The sequence below is a fragment of the Diadema setosum genome, chromosome 8 (assembly GCF_964275005.1).
Source record: "Diadema setosum chromosome 8, eeDiaSeto1, whole genome shotgun sequence".
Taxonomy (NCBI): domain Eukaryota; kingdom Metazoa; phylum Echinodermata; class Echinoidea; order Diadematoida; family Diadematidae; genus Diadema; species Diadema setosum.
The window spans coordinates 6,208,222-6,222,023 of NC_092692.1; the positions used below are offsets into that span (position 1 = coordinate 6,208,222).

The following is a 13,802-nucleotide window of genomic DNA, read 5'->3' on the forward strand; positions in this document are numbered from 1 at the left end:
GGCCAAGGCTAATTTGACTCCCCTCCCCCCCCCCCACCAAAAAACAAACAAACAAACAAACACCACTGTTTTACAGCACCTTTCAAGGACTCTTAATTTTTTGTTTGTTAAAAACAAACGTCTCGAAGTAAAGAATTCCATATTGTAGGCGAAATGTAGACCGATACAGTGTATAAAGTGTACATCCCAAGCTATTAAAGAAAAAAAAAACAGATTATGAATATCACTTAAAGTAAGAATTTCAGTGTGTTTAATCATCTTTAGTTGAGTTGCAAATGACATGTACATATTTAATAAGAGCAGTAAACTTCGAAGCGCCCCCAAGCCCTTCTATACTTAATTATTCATGTGTAAAGGTAGCGCCAGGGCACTCTGGTGGTCTAGTGGTTATGACGCTGGTCTAGTAATCCAGAGGTCGTGGGTTCGAATCCTGCTTGGGCTGCCTGTGATTTTTTTTTCACAGCAGCCTACAAACTGCACACTGCAGTTGCGTGCGTTACTACGGATGGAGACAAATGAATAATCTATTATTTTAATATACGATGTTTGACATCCTTATTGCAATCACTTTCTTTAATCGTGAATTTAGAGACATAATGAATTATTATTAAAAGAACTCAAATTTCTGTATTTTGTTGTGAGTTTGCATGGGAACATACACGTATCATAATTTACAATTTTAGTTAGATAAAGAACATCTTATAACAGAACAGTCTAGTGATGGTTGAATAATTATGTCAATTTGTGAAAAGTCCTATCATTTACATGGAGTGCATGTTCCCATGTTTATAAGAATCATACGTGACACATTCAAAGTGGGTTGAAGACAACAAAATAATAAATAAAAGAATAAAGGAGAATAGAACTTAATCTGATTACAGCATCATCTAAATATTGCCAATGTGCACTTAGAAATCTATCCAGATTTATCACAAGGTTATGATTACCACACAAAACCTTCAAGATTTATCATGAAATACATACCAATGAACACTTAAAAAAATCTAACGTTCCACATCCACATGAAGCTTTCCTTGATATAAATGTCTCTCTGTAGTGTTATTAAAGTGTAGCAAAATTGTAATTATGACATCACAGAATGGAATGCATTGTTTTCACCTTCAATCTTAGGATCTCCTTTCATGTTTCCACTTTACAATCACATTTCACTGTAGATATACCGTCCTTATGTTGTCGCCCTTCATCCCAATTTCTCCCTTCTATCCTATCTGTAGATTGTCTTCTTTCCTAAGCCATTGTATTCACATTCCTTGATGATCAGCACGATGCTGTACTTTTTTCTTCTTCTCTGAAACAGTCCAGCTCTTCGCTACTGCATGGCATCAGTCATCTGAAAGAAAAGACAGAAATTAAGAACTTTCGATTAAAATCAAACATCATGATACAAGATACAACTTTCATTTTGAGAAAAAGAAATCAGCCAACTAAACTGTAGTTGAAATTATTTTGCTCTATTTATTTAAACATAAAACAAAACGGTATACAGGATCAAAGAATGTCAAAAAAATACTGCTGTTTTTGATGCATATTCAAATTGTCTCGCCTTTTACATATTTTAATGATGCAAGATCTTATGTCTAGCACTTAGTAAGTCTCATGTAGAATTTAAATTATTATTCACATGAATAAATCTGCATGTCCTTGTAAACAAGGCATTGCTTTGAAAAAGCTGAATATTACTACTTGCATCTGGGAAAGAGTCTACGACAATCAAACTTGTTTATTATCAGAGACTTTAACATCTTAATAAGACCTAGACTCTACATTACCATTGTATTCACATCCGTTGGTGATATACACGACCCTGTACTTTTCCTTTTCTTTTCTGAGACAGTCCAGTTCTTCGCTACTACATGGCACCAGTCATCTGAAAGAAAAGAAAGAAATTAAGAACTTTTGATTAAAATCAAACATCATGGCACAAGATACAACTTTAATTTTGAGAAGAAAAAAAAATCAGCCAACAAAACTGAAGTTGAAATTATTTTGCTCTATTTATATTAAACATAAAACAAAATGGTAGGCCTATGCAGGATCAAAGAATGTCAAAAATTGCTGCTGTTCGTATTTGATGCATATTCAAATTGTCTCTTCATTTACACATTTTACTGATGCAAGATATTATGTTTAGCACTTGGTATGTCTCATGTAGAAATTGAATCATCATTCACATGAATATAAATCTACATGTATTTGTAAACAAGGCATTGCATTGAAATAGCTGAATATTACTACATGTACCTGCATTTGGGAAACAGTCTATGACAATCAAACCTGTTTCTTATCAGAGACTGTAACATCTTAATTAGACCTAGACTCTACATTATCATTCAGCTTTTAAAGGTATTAACCATTCACCTTTAAAACACTGGCATTGTCATGTGCATCATATTTCTTTGATACTGCACATATTTTCATGAAGTCTGCACAAGAATGCAAATGAAACACGTCTGCTGTTTGGTATTTATGAAAAAAAAAAAATCACTAACCTGGAAGTCCTTGGCCTTAGAAATAACACGTGGCGAGTTAGTAGGAATTGACGTTAAAATAGAATAAGAATAGATCTACTAAATAGGCCTTTGCCTCATGAATGTCTGGTCTAATTATAGACTAAGTGAAGTCTAGACCTTTCACTTTTAAGTTACCAGTGGTTCACAAAATTTATATTATAGATCTAGACTACATCTAGATCTAGACATCTAATACTATTAGATCTTGGCAACTTTTGTCTTTGTGACACGAAATTAACACGTCACGGATGATATTGCGGCGATATCCAACAGGATGACAGTACCACTATTACTGACTCAGTAAGTTGACATAGATAACTAACATCAACTTGTTAACGTACGTTAGAGATGGCACCATATACAAAAGCCGGTGACACTGACACTGACAGATCGAACGACTACGTTTAGACTAACGTTAAAGAGTTAGACTCGCCATCTCAGTAAGTCGGCCAAAGACAAAGTCAATACAGGGCTAAGTCAGTGTTACTGTTATGTTAGGCCTAACAAATGTTAACGGTTACTCGGTTAGGTTAGGTTTACCAGAACTCAAGAGTCCTGGTTAAATCAGTCGAGGGACATTTCTTAGAAGTCCTTCAATTCCAAGAATAAAAAGTGTGAAAGAACAAAGGGAAATAAGGAAAGAAGAAAGGACAAAAGATTATGTATGGCTGCTGTGGAAATCGACAGCGCCACTGTATCACTATCAATCAAGCGTAAATATATAAACGCCATTTGGTTGGGCCACATTCACAAGTTTTAGGGGAAAAAAGCCCCACCGCTGTGCTTAGGTACTCCACTCGAACTAACGTTAGACATACACTACACACAGTACGGTACTAGGGCTGAATTCACAAGTATACTTTAACACTGCACTGTACAGGAAAGCCACCTAACCTGTAGAGTACTCGTAGTGTTTAGGTAGTATCACTAGACCACATACTGTCATAGATGACATCTACACCAACGCTGCACACTGGCACTGGTCCGACGGTCCCTGACCAGGAAAAATCACTGTTGGACACTGACCAGTAACTTTTTCAGGAATGGACCAGTAAAGATTGGGGGAAAAAATGGGTGGACTCTACCTACTATTACCACTAGTCTAGATGTAGATCTAGAGCTAGACTACCGTGTACCGGTATGGCTCTGAACTGTGTTAATTTGACTTGGTCTTAGACTTCAGCTGATCTTAGTTTTAGTAACTGGTACCGGTATTACAAGTAAAGTCTTAACTTAGACTTAATAGTTAGACTTGAAAGTAAAAGTCTAACATGTCTAACTTTATTCTTTACTCTTCCTTTGAGTTTTACTGTTAGACTTTTTTTTTTTTTTGTTTAGTAGGCCTAGGCCTACGCCTACTTTGTCAATCTCATGATTTCATTTTCAACTCAAAAGTCAAGGCTTTAAATAGTGTCTTCGAGACTTTGAAATCTTGCAATCTGCATGTCTTGCACACAGACGTTACGACTACAGTACTCAGTAGTCTCAGAAGTAACGACATAAGTTGAAAAGAAACAATAAATAATATGATTTGGGATCTAATTTGAAATTGTATGGCGTTTACAGACTAGGCTTCATAAGCATCACGCGATTGAATACATGGGACTACACACTACCGCAATTAATGGTTATGGTAGTCCAACTGAAACTGTTATTTTGAGCATGATTTTAATAGGATTATAGCTTACCATTCACTTCACTCGTGGACAGTGGGCTGGCTTAGGCCGTCATTCATCTTTCAGAAGGTTTGGTTCTCACTCTGAGATCTGGATTAGGGCCAAAACCTAATTCTAGGCCAGTAAGTTGAACAAAGCTCAAAGTAACGCAACTGCGACAGTTCGTGAAACCCGCATTGCTCTTCAACCGTAGCAATTGGGGTTTTACGAACCGGCGTATCTTTCGTGCGTCGGTTCGTGAAACTCCTTTTTCTCAATTTCTCGATATTTCGAGTACCGTCGTTTTTTTCTTTCTTTGATAAAATTAAGAATAATTAATTTGTGATCTAAAATTTTGGGATTCGGTAGAGTTTTGAAAGCACTTTCATTTGGTACCAATATCTCGATTTTGAAAATTTTGACCAAAATCGAAATAGCGTCAGTTCGTGAAAACGCCGACGAAATAAGCAAATTTATAACAACACAGCCATTGAATCAATATCAACCTCACATACTTCTATATTGACATCACCTAATCAATAGCTACTTATTTCATGAATCATTAAATCAAAATGGAACAATTTGATCAACGTATTGCGCTAAGCATGAAAAACTTGTAAGGTCATGATGGTCATTATAATTTTCATACATTTACATATGATTTGATTTATAACCCTATATTATCATGATTATTGTAAGCCTTAATAATGATAATCATCATCATCATCATTATCATAATAATAATACGAATTGATTTTGCTCTAAATCCACTCTGTAGAGTGCTCAAAAGCGCATACAATAACTACAGCTATAATTACCCCGGTGTCTGGATACATTATTTCCCGCCAGCACTGACAGTGCTCACTCTCCACTCCGCTCCACTCCGTTCAACAGCCGCAGCCATTTTACAGGTACGCACATGCTGATAAACCAACATAAGCTTTCTTAACCTAACAGGTACCCTACTCTTGGGTGGAGAGCAGCAATGTGGATAAAGTGCCATATATAATTGCTGAAGGGCAAATGTGTTGGGCTCGTGGGGCTCGAACCCAAGAACCTCAATCACGTTCATGTGATTCAGAGACGTGCGCTCTTATCCACTCTTATCAATTCGGCCACGACACCTCTTCTGTCCATAATGACACCTTTAATATATGCTTTCACAGCATACGATACCAGCCCATCTTTGGTAAATGCAGTTGGCAACGAGGAATACCCTTCAATGGCCACCATTGGTGAGTAGACCCGTCTCAATCGTGTATCAGGAGAGAGTGCATAAGAATAATAAGTAAGTTATGACGTTTCCATGGCATCAGACGCCGTATCGACTCAGAGGAACGGAAACTTTTTAGATGCGTTGATGATAAACTCTTCGAGTTGGAGCCAATCTGCAACATCCATTTCAAGTTGTGTACCTAGGTTACCGCACATCATAACCAGCGAGGCCGCCTCGAACGTACTCGGCTGGCGGGTCTTGAAATTGGTCATTTGGAGTCGTCGTACTTCTGATGTCACAGGAGGAAAGTCGTGAGCAATTACAGCGATTTTCTCTCGACCTATGACAAGAAAAGCAGAGAGATGAATAAGAAATCGAAGAAGAGGAAGAAAAAGGAGAGACAATGTATACACTGTATGTTAAACCAAACATTACGAGTTACCCCCTCTCCCTCCCATATTCCACGCGCATTCATTGCAACAGATAAACAGAACTCTTGCTTTCAGTAGGAGTTGACAAATAACCATGGGCGTAAATCCTGGGGGGATGGGGGGGGATTGGTATATCCCCCCCCCCCCCTGAAATGGAGGAGGGGGGATGGCAGAAATGTGATTGTATCAATTTTGGCATATTGCATGACGTTTGTACGCCGGCCTTCAGACAGGTAACAGAGCTGAACAGTATTCTATCTTGTAGGAAAATGTATAATTTTCTCAAGCGCTCGCTCGCTTCGCTCGCTCGCGAAGAAAGTAACATCGACATACACTGTATAAGGTATGGCTCAGGCGTTGACAACGTCAAATAGTATAGATCTATTATGTAACATGCTATGACGCGAGTAACTGGGGACCATCTGCAAAATATGTACGAAAACATACAAACAAACAATAACAACAACTTTATCGCCATAATTATTGAATCCCTCCATTTCCTGAATCATTCCTGAGAAACGACAGTGACTGATGACTCAGTCAGGATACATATATGGCATACCAAGGGAAGATCAGGGACGTCGAATCTATGGGGGGGGGGGGGGGCAAAGGGGCATTGGCCCCGCCCCAAAGGAAGTGTTTAAACAGACAAATCATTTATCACCTAAGCAATTCCCGAGATGAGGACAAATCTCGAACTTTCTTAATGGAAAATTGTCCAAATATCGCCAGAACTATGCACCAGATCGTTGTATTGCAATCATGAACATGCAAAAGGTCCGCTATACAGGATAAGGGATACTTTGTACACTTTTGACATAGACGTATATTCCCTTATTTATCAAAGAGTGTGCAGCAGATCTTTCACTTAACAAAAGCAACCTAATATGTATAGAGGCGTCGATGGGGAAGGGATGGTTCTCAAATAAAAGTGGGACAAACAAAAGCGAAAAACATAGCTACAAACGGCAGTTTTTGGAGTGTAAAAAGTTAAAATTTAAAGCTCGCTCGCTCCGCTCGCTCGCATTAACCGCTATGCCATTCTCCTGATGTTGCTGCCAGTGATTGACAGCAGGTACACCCGGTGCGCCCCCCTTAATTTCCAAAGCGAAAATATAGCTACAAACGACAGTCTTTAGGACTGGAAAATGTCAAAATTTTCAAGCTCACTCGCTTCGCTCGCTAGCATTTAATCAGTAAGCCATTCTCCTGATGTTGCTGCCAGTAATTGCCGGTAGTTGCGGCCGGTGTGCCCCCTTAATTTCCAAAGCGAAAAAATACAGCCACAAACGGCAGTCTTTGGACTGTAAAATGTCAAAATTTTCAAGCTCGCTCGCTCCGCTCGCTCGTATTTAACCGCTATGCCATTCTCCTGATGTTGCTGCCAGTAATTGCCGGCAGTTGCACTCGGTGTGCCCCCTAAATTTCCAAAGCGAAAAAGTATAGCTACAAACGGCAGTTTTTAGACTGTAAAATGTCAAAATTTTCAAGCTCGCTCGCATTTAATCGCTATGCCATTCTCCTGATGTTGCTGCCAGTGATTGCCAACAGTTTTTGCCCGGTGCGCCCCCTTAATTTCCAAAGCGAAAAAATACAGCCACAAACGGCAGTCTTTGGACTGTAAAGTGTCAAAATTTTCAAGCTCGCTCGCCCCGCTCGCTCGCATTTAACTGCTATGCCATTCTCCTGATGTTGCTGCCAGTAATTGCCAGCAGTTGCGCCTGATGCGGCCCCCCTTCATTTCCAAAGCGAAAAAGTATAGCTACAAACGGCAGTTTTTAGACTGTAAAATGTTAAAATTTTCATGCTCGCTCGCTCCGCTCGCTCGCATTTAATCGCTATGCCATTCTCCTGATGTTGCTGCCAGTGATTGACAGCAGTTGCGCCTGGTGTCCCCCCCCCCCTTAATTTCCGAAGCGAAGAATATAGCTACAAACGGCAGTTTTTGGACTGAAAAATGTCAAAATTTTCAACGCAAAGAGATTTCACCCTAGGAGGGGAAACCCCCCTACCATACCCTCCCCCCTCGCTTGATTCGTTCCCTCACATAACCGCTCCTCCTAAGATCAAATCCTGTCTACGCCGATGATAGGCCCCATTATTTAGTAGGCCTTCACAGTAATATCGCACAGCAAGAGCTGAAATACCACGATTTTGTCATTCAATAATATATTGTGAATATTTCATTTTCTTATTTTTTTTAAAGAAAAGAAAAGAAAATTTTCACCACAAGTGAGCACCAGATCGCTGAATTTCAGGTCTGAAAATGCAAAATCTTCCTCGTGTGGGAGAGGGATACCCCCCCCCCCCATACACACCCTTCCCCCGTTCGGTCGTTCCGCTCCCTCTCACAGATATTTCCCCCCCCCCCCCCCCCAAAAAAAAAAAAAAAAAAAAAAATGTTTTCATACTTTTAAGGTCTGATTTTCCGCCGAAAGTCGTCTGACAAGCAAAAAAAAAAAAGCAACAAGAACAAAAAGTCTTTATGTTGTTGCTGCCACTTTTCTCCCACTTTATATTTCATGCAAAAGAGTGGGGCATCCGATCCCTGTAAAGTCTGTGTGTGTGTGGGGGGGGGGGGGAGGGGGCACAAAGCTTCTCCCCCCACCCCCCCCCCCCCAAAAAAAAAAGGCTGCGCCGGTCCGGTTATGGGCTTGTAATCGTGGTGATGGTGACCATCCCCCCCCCCCCCACTCCTCAGTATGGATTTACGCCGTTGCCCATAACTCAGTGCAAATGATGCAATTTATATTTTACCCGGGATATTTACCATTTCATCAAAATAAGCACACGCCACATATTTGTACTATAATAAGATATCTCGTTGGCCCATGGAGGTTCAAGAGATGGAGTAACAACAGCGTTATTCATTTTGATCTCATGTTTGATGCAGCCACTAAGAAATATTTGAAGTATGTGATAAACTGGAGATGCCTCACAGATAGGAAGACAATTGATTTATGTGGTATTGCATCATGACTCGTCACTCTCAATGGAAAATAATATGCCTTTATGATGGTAATTACTTTTCGCTGTTCCCTTCTTAATATGACACATGAGCGGTACATAAAGGTACAGACACAGGGATGTGCGAATAAAGATTCGACACAAATTGATGAAATAAACATTAATATAACATTTAAATGAATAAAGAACAACACTTGAAGATATCAGTTTCATTTGTCGGAAGTGTCGGAAAGATGATAAAATCAACTTTCCAGTAAAGGTGCAGTTCAAATATTTTCACAACTTCGGCTCAGATTTACACCTTTTGACATAATCCTGGACATACGTTACTTTCTTTTTCATATGCCTTATCATTAGCTGAAATTTAATTCCTATAAATCAAAACAAACAAAAGGTTGGTAGGTGAAAGCTTTTCTCATGGAATGTGAAGGGACTGGGCGCATGTACAGAAAATATATGTGATTTCTTGAGTGACAAGAACTCGTAGTAGACGGAGGCGTGGGGACAAGTTTGGGGACATTGTCTTGCTGGCTGGCTGCCTGGTTCATCCTGCCCAGCATTGGGACAGAACGCAATTTGGCCGAGTACTGTAGGTACCTACTCGTTTTCCCCAGGACGGACCGTCCGTCGGATTTGATCATGCGCAGAAGCAAATGTTGAGCACGGCACACTCAACCACCGGCTGCGTTGTGCTTGCGAAAACTCGCTAATTTTGAGGCCGTGTCACACCTATTTCCGGGCAAGCTACATACAAGGGCTTGTTGCAAGGAGGGTTTTCCAGCATGGAGGAGAATTTTCCGCGTGCGTACAAGAATGTTTGCGAATTTCGCACTTGTGTCTTACCTGCTAGACTCGTGCTGCTTACATTCAACGTGCGTGTATTCCGTGCGAGCTGCGTGAGAGCCTTGAAACCGATCCGTTTTCTTTTACGAGCGACGTACGGGTACTGAAAAATACCTACGTTGAAGTTGCCTGCGAGGTGCTGCCGGCAAGGGTCTCCTACTGGTGTTATGTGCGTGTACCTCTGCGAGCGAACCCCCACGACTCACTCGGAACAAGTTTTTGAGCATGCTCAAGGCATTGTCATACTGTATCTGGGGAAGTTTTGCGGCTTGACTTTGCTACCCGGAGCTCTCCGCAGTTGGTCCGCACCTGACAGTACCTAGCGCGTATCTCGCCTGTAGTTGCCCGGAGGTCACGTGCCCACGCAAGTCCCATTTAAACGCAGCCAAGTTTTGAGCATGACCAAAACTTTTTCCGGGTGAGTCGCGGGGATACTTGGAGACTAGGTCCACGCACAACGCCAGTAGAAGGTCCGTACAAGCGGCAGCACCTCGCAGGCAACTCTCACGAAGGTACGTCGCAGTCCCCGTACGCAGCCAAGATAATGACATTCTGTGGGATTTCTGCCATTTCTTCAGAGGAATTCCTTCACTGAGTTGTCAGCACCCACGCGACTGGTACACAGGTTACACAGTATACCCGCAAGTAGAATTTAAGTAGAAAGCGCTCAGTAAGAAAGACACAACATGCACTGACTCGCCCAAATCCTTGTGCGTCCTGAGAAATTTCCGGTATCCTCGAGAATCCCCACACACAACAAGCCCGCGTAGCATGCCCGGAAAGGTGTGACAGGGCCTAAACATGGTTGCAGGTAAAAAGATTTGAGTGCGCACCTCCGGGCGACTACAGGTGAGATACGTGCTAGGTACTGTCATGTGCGGCTATCTACGGAGACCTCCGGTAGTCAAAATTATTCTTTGCAAGTTGCACCCAAGGCTTGCCCGGAAAGGTGTGACACGGCCTTTACGGAGCTAGACGCATGATAAGACAATCTTAGCAAGCGCCACGGCAAAATGAACGTTCATGTATAAGATAATTCTTCCGGAAGTTGCCACTTAAACCTTCACAGGGCGTCATCTCCTCCCCCCCCCCCCCTCAAATTTCAGTAAGAAACTTAGCTTTGCCTCTAAGGCTTATCCGGCTTCTCTTCTTGGATTTGACTTTGTAACGAATTGTAGAGGTCATAACAGAGGAAATGGGAATGTCTGAAACAGATTCTTCCAGAAACGTGACACAGACATACTAGAAATGATTCACATATCTGCCTTGAATTCCATATCTTTGCATAGAGGTCATGGTTCCTAATTTGACTATGATTACATCAGTTATCGACAAACCTCTATTCGGTTCTACCCCTATTATTATTTTTATTACTCATTAGAAATATCGTACTATTAAAACTGTATGCTACTTCACCGAAAGGCATGCGATGCATTACTGGAAAATTAAAAGACACTCAACCCAGCAAAGTGTTGGTTCCGGGCGGAAGCTCGGTGGTCTAGTGGAGATGACGCCTGTTCGGAGATCAGGAGGTCGTAGGTTTGATTTCTGCCCGAGTACGTATGTCCATGATTTTTTTTTAAAAATCATGGCTACTACAAAAGCACTTATAAATTCAGTGCTTATTTACGTCGATGCAGGGCAATATGTTTTGTCAATCAGTTGCAATGAAAACATCTCGACGGAAGGATTTCATGAATTTCAATAACCATGTCATACCCTCACAATTTTCCATTGATCGTGAACAAAAAAAAAAAAAGACGAAAATTCAATGTTTCTTTCATTGAAGTCTGAAACATGACGTTATCCCGGGTTGCATAACTTAAGAAGAGTGTTCAGATAGATGGGCATAATTGCGTTTGCATGAAAAACTGGAAATTTCACAATTTCATGCACAAACTACAAGTATAAAACATTATGGAAAGTTGTGAGGGAATTACATGCTCACTTTGCCATTTGCATAATTATTCATATCGACTGTTGAAGAACTGTACCCCCCAAAAATAGCGAAACTTTGAAATGTCATAACTTCCTTATTTTTCACCCAATATCGATCTAATCTATACCGTTGAACTCGTAATATTTTACTCTTTCTTACTAGACAAATTTATATTTGGAGAGGATTTCCCCTTTAATGCCATTCCTCGGGGACATTCCAGAATGGTGAATATGACGCTTTTAAAACTGAAGTCAAGATACTTCAATAACATTCACAGTGCGGGAGTTCTCATTCACCATGTAAGCCTATGTGTAAAGAGGAGCATTATGGGTAATGTTTAAACCCTACAGTGTAATGAAGTGTCGTGACAGGGCTTGAACCCTGCGTGAGACTTTTCTGCCTATAATCTGCTTACCGAAAGTCCTTCTAGCATTCGCCAGAAAAACGCCGTACAAAGCGTCTTGCACGTCCGTGACAGAGAACCGCCGGAAATTGATCGAACAGCAGAGGATCATGACGTCGATTGTTTGCGAGGGAAAAGTGAATGTGTCCAGGCCATGTTCTGGTAGCTGCAGGAACTTGACATCTCCTAACGGGAGTGACTGTTCACCTTGAGCAGCTCGCAGCCTCTTCATCAACTCATCTACGGAGGATTCATGGGATTGCGTCATGACAGCAACCGAGATAGAACGGTAAGGGAAGCCGAGAACTGCGGGCTGTTGTGAAATGCGAATACAGATGTACATACCAGTATGTAATATGATTCTTCGGACTAAAAACTAATCAATGTTATGCATCGTGTTTACCACAAGCGTAAAGTCGTTGTTGTTTTAAGATATTTAAATACTTTTCATGCATGATTTCGCAATAGTTTCACTTGTTGTATTGCCTTGTACAATGATGACGCAGTAATATAAGTAACGATCCACACCCCTCTGTAACCATCTCTTAACGCAGAGTTACCAGAGTATAATATAGGGCTTCGACCGGTAAGGCCCATCATTGTTAATTCTATCCATTATCTATATTGTATGTAAATCTTGACCTATAACAGGGAAATGAAATATCAACTTAATATGAAAATAATGAACATCATTCTAGTGACCTTTTCACCAATTCTTTTATTTTTCTGTAATATGTAAAGGTCAGTACTGACTTACAATAAATTATGAAAATTCATCGAATAGTTTGGGAGGGAATTTGCCCGTTGAGTATTTTCGAGGGAGTTTTCCCGTACTATACGGAAGACTTCTGTAGCTCTGTTGAGGCCAGCCAAACGAGAAGATTCATAATTATTGTATTACTCTAGAGTCTGCTCGAATCATCTCCAGATTCCATGGTCATACATGATCATTCATAAACGCACGTTTTATTTTTCAAGATTCCACATACTGTTTTCCTTACCAGATATCCGATCAAAGATTTAATGTAGTTCCACCAGCCACTATCTGATGGTGATGACAGATTTCCAGCTTCCTGATTGGCACCACTCGTGGAAGCTCGTGTTCCTTCGTCACGGTGTTCACGATCACTTTTCTCCCTCTCTCTCTGGAGTCGCTCCAAATCTGACGATGTCCTTTCCCAATCTATTTTAGCATTGGGCACATCACCACTCGAAAACGATTCCTCGGCATTGTAAGATTCCTCCTGAGAGTCTACACAATCCCATCTGATGTTTCTTGACCGTTCACGATGACTGTTTGATGAGCGATAGGGTTCTTGGGGTGCATCGTAGTATCTCTGTGAATGGCTTACCTTTCGTCTCAATACCGAAAGTCCTTTCCTCACGCTTGCCATGGTTCTGCTTGTGGATTCCCTCTCATTGGACTTCGACATGTTTTACTGAATGAATTTTAAGAGAAGAAAGACGGACAGAATCAGTCCCTGTGATTTCAGCTAAGTTTTACAACATTAAAGAAATATTTACTATTTTTTTTTACTCATTTACTGTGTAATGCATCAAAAATCACTGCACGATAACTTTTCATAGACGTAACAATGCGCAAATATGCATAAACCATTAGAATCATCTTTCTTAATACCTCAAGACATTTTACACCAAAATATTTGATCAATCATCGATGTCGTGATAAGGCATTTCAGTTGCACGGTACTTATGATAATCAACAAGTTGCTAATTTTGAACTATGGTGCTGAGAATTTTTTTTCTTTTCTCGCAAAATTTATATTTCTTGTTTGTGTTATTTGTATACCATAATT

The 13,802-nt window shown here is 40.6% G+C and overlaps 1 protein-coding gene and 1 long non-coding RNA gene across 2 annotated transcripts; both read right to left on the reverse strand.

Moving 5' to 3' along the window:
• Positions 1-975: 975 nt before the first annotated feature.
• LOC140231874 (uncharacterized) lies at positions 976-4,366 on the reverse strand. Its single transcript, XR_011901458.1, has 3 exons — positions 4,220-4,366; positions 1,791-1,888; positions 976-1,351 (listed from the first exon to the last, which is right to left on the reverse strand). It is a non-coding gene; the product is annotated as an uncharacterized lncRNA (long non-coding RNA).
• Positions 4,367-5,515: 1,149 nt separating this feature from the next.
• On the reverse strand, positions 5,516-13,418 carry LOC140231644 (uncharacterized). The gene is made up of 4 exons (XM_072311794.1): positions 13,188-13,418; positions 12,975-13,124; positions 11,998-12,298; positions 5,516-5,742 (listed from the first exon to the last, which is right to left on the reverse strand). Exons 1-4 carry the CDS (start codon positions 13,416-13,418, stop codon positions 5,516-5,518), a joined length of 909 nt encoding a protein of 302 aa, XP_072167895.1.
• Positions 13,419-13,802: the final 384 nt, after the last annotated feature.

Excerpts from the sequence above, each read along its gene's own strand:
- LOC140231644 (XM_072311794.1), bottom strand. The coding sequence starts at position 13,418 with ATGTCGAAGTCCAATGAGAGGGAATCCACAAGCAGAACCATGGCAAGC. Across the intron at positions 12,299-12,974 it reads GATATCTGGTAAGGAAAACA|CCCGCAGTTCTCGGCTTCCC; the intron begins GTATGTGGAATC and ends ATTTCACAACAG. Across the intron at positions 5,743-11,997 it reads GAATGCTAGAAGGACTTTCG|GTCGAGAGAAAATCGCTGTA; the intron begins GTAAGCAGATTA and ends TTCTTGTCATAG.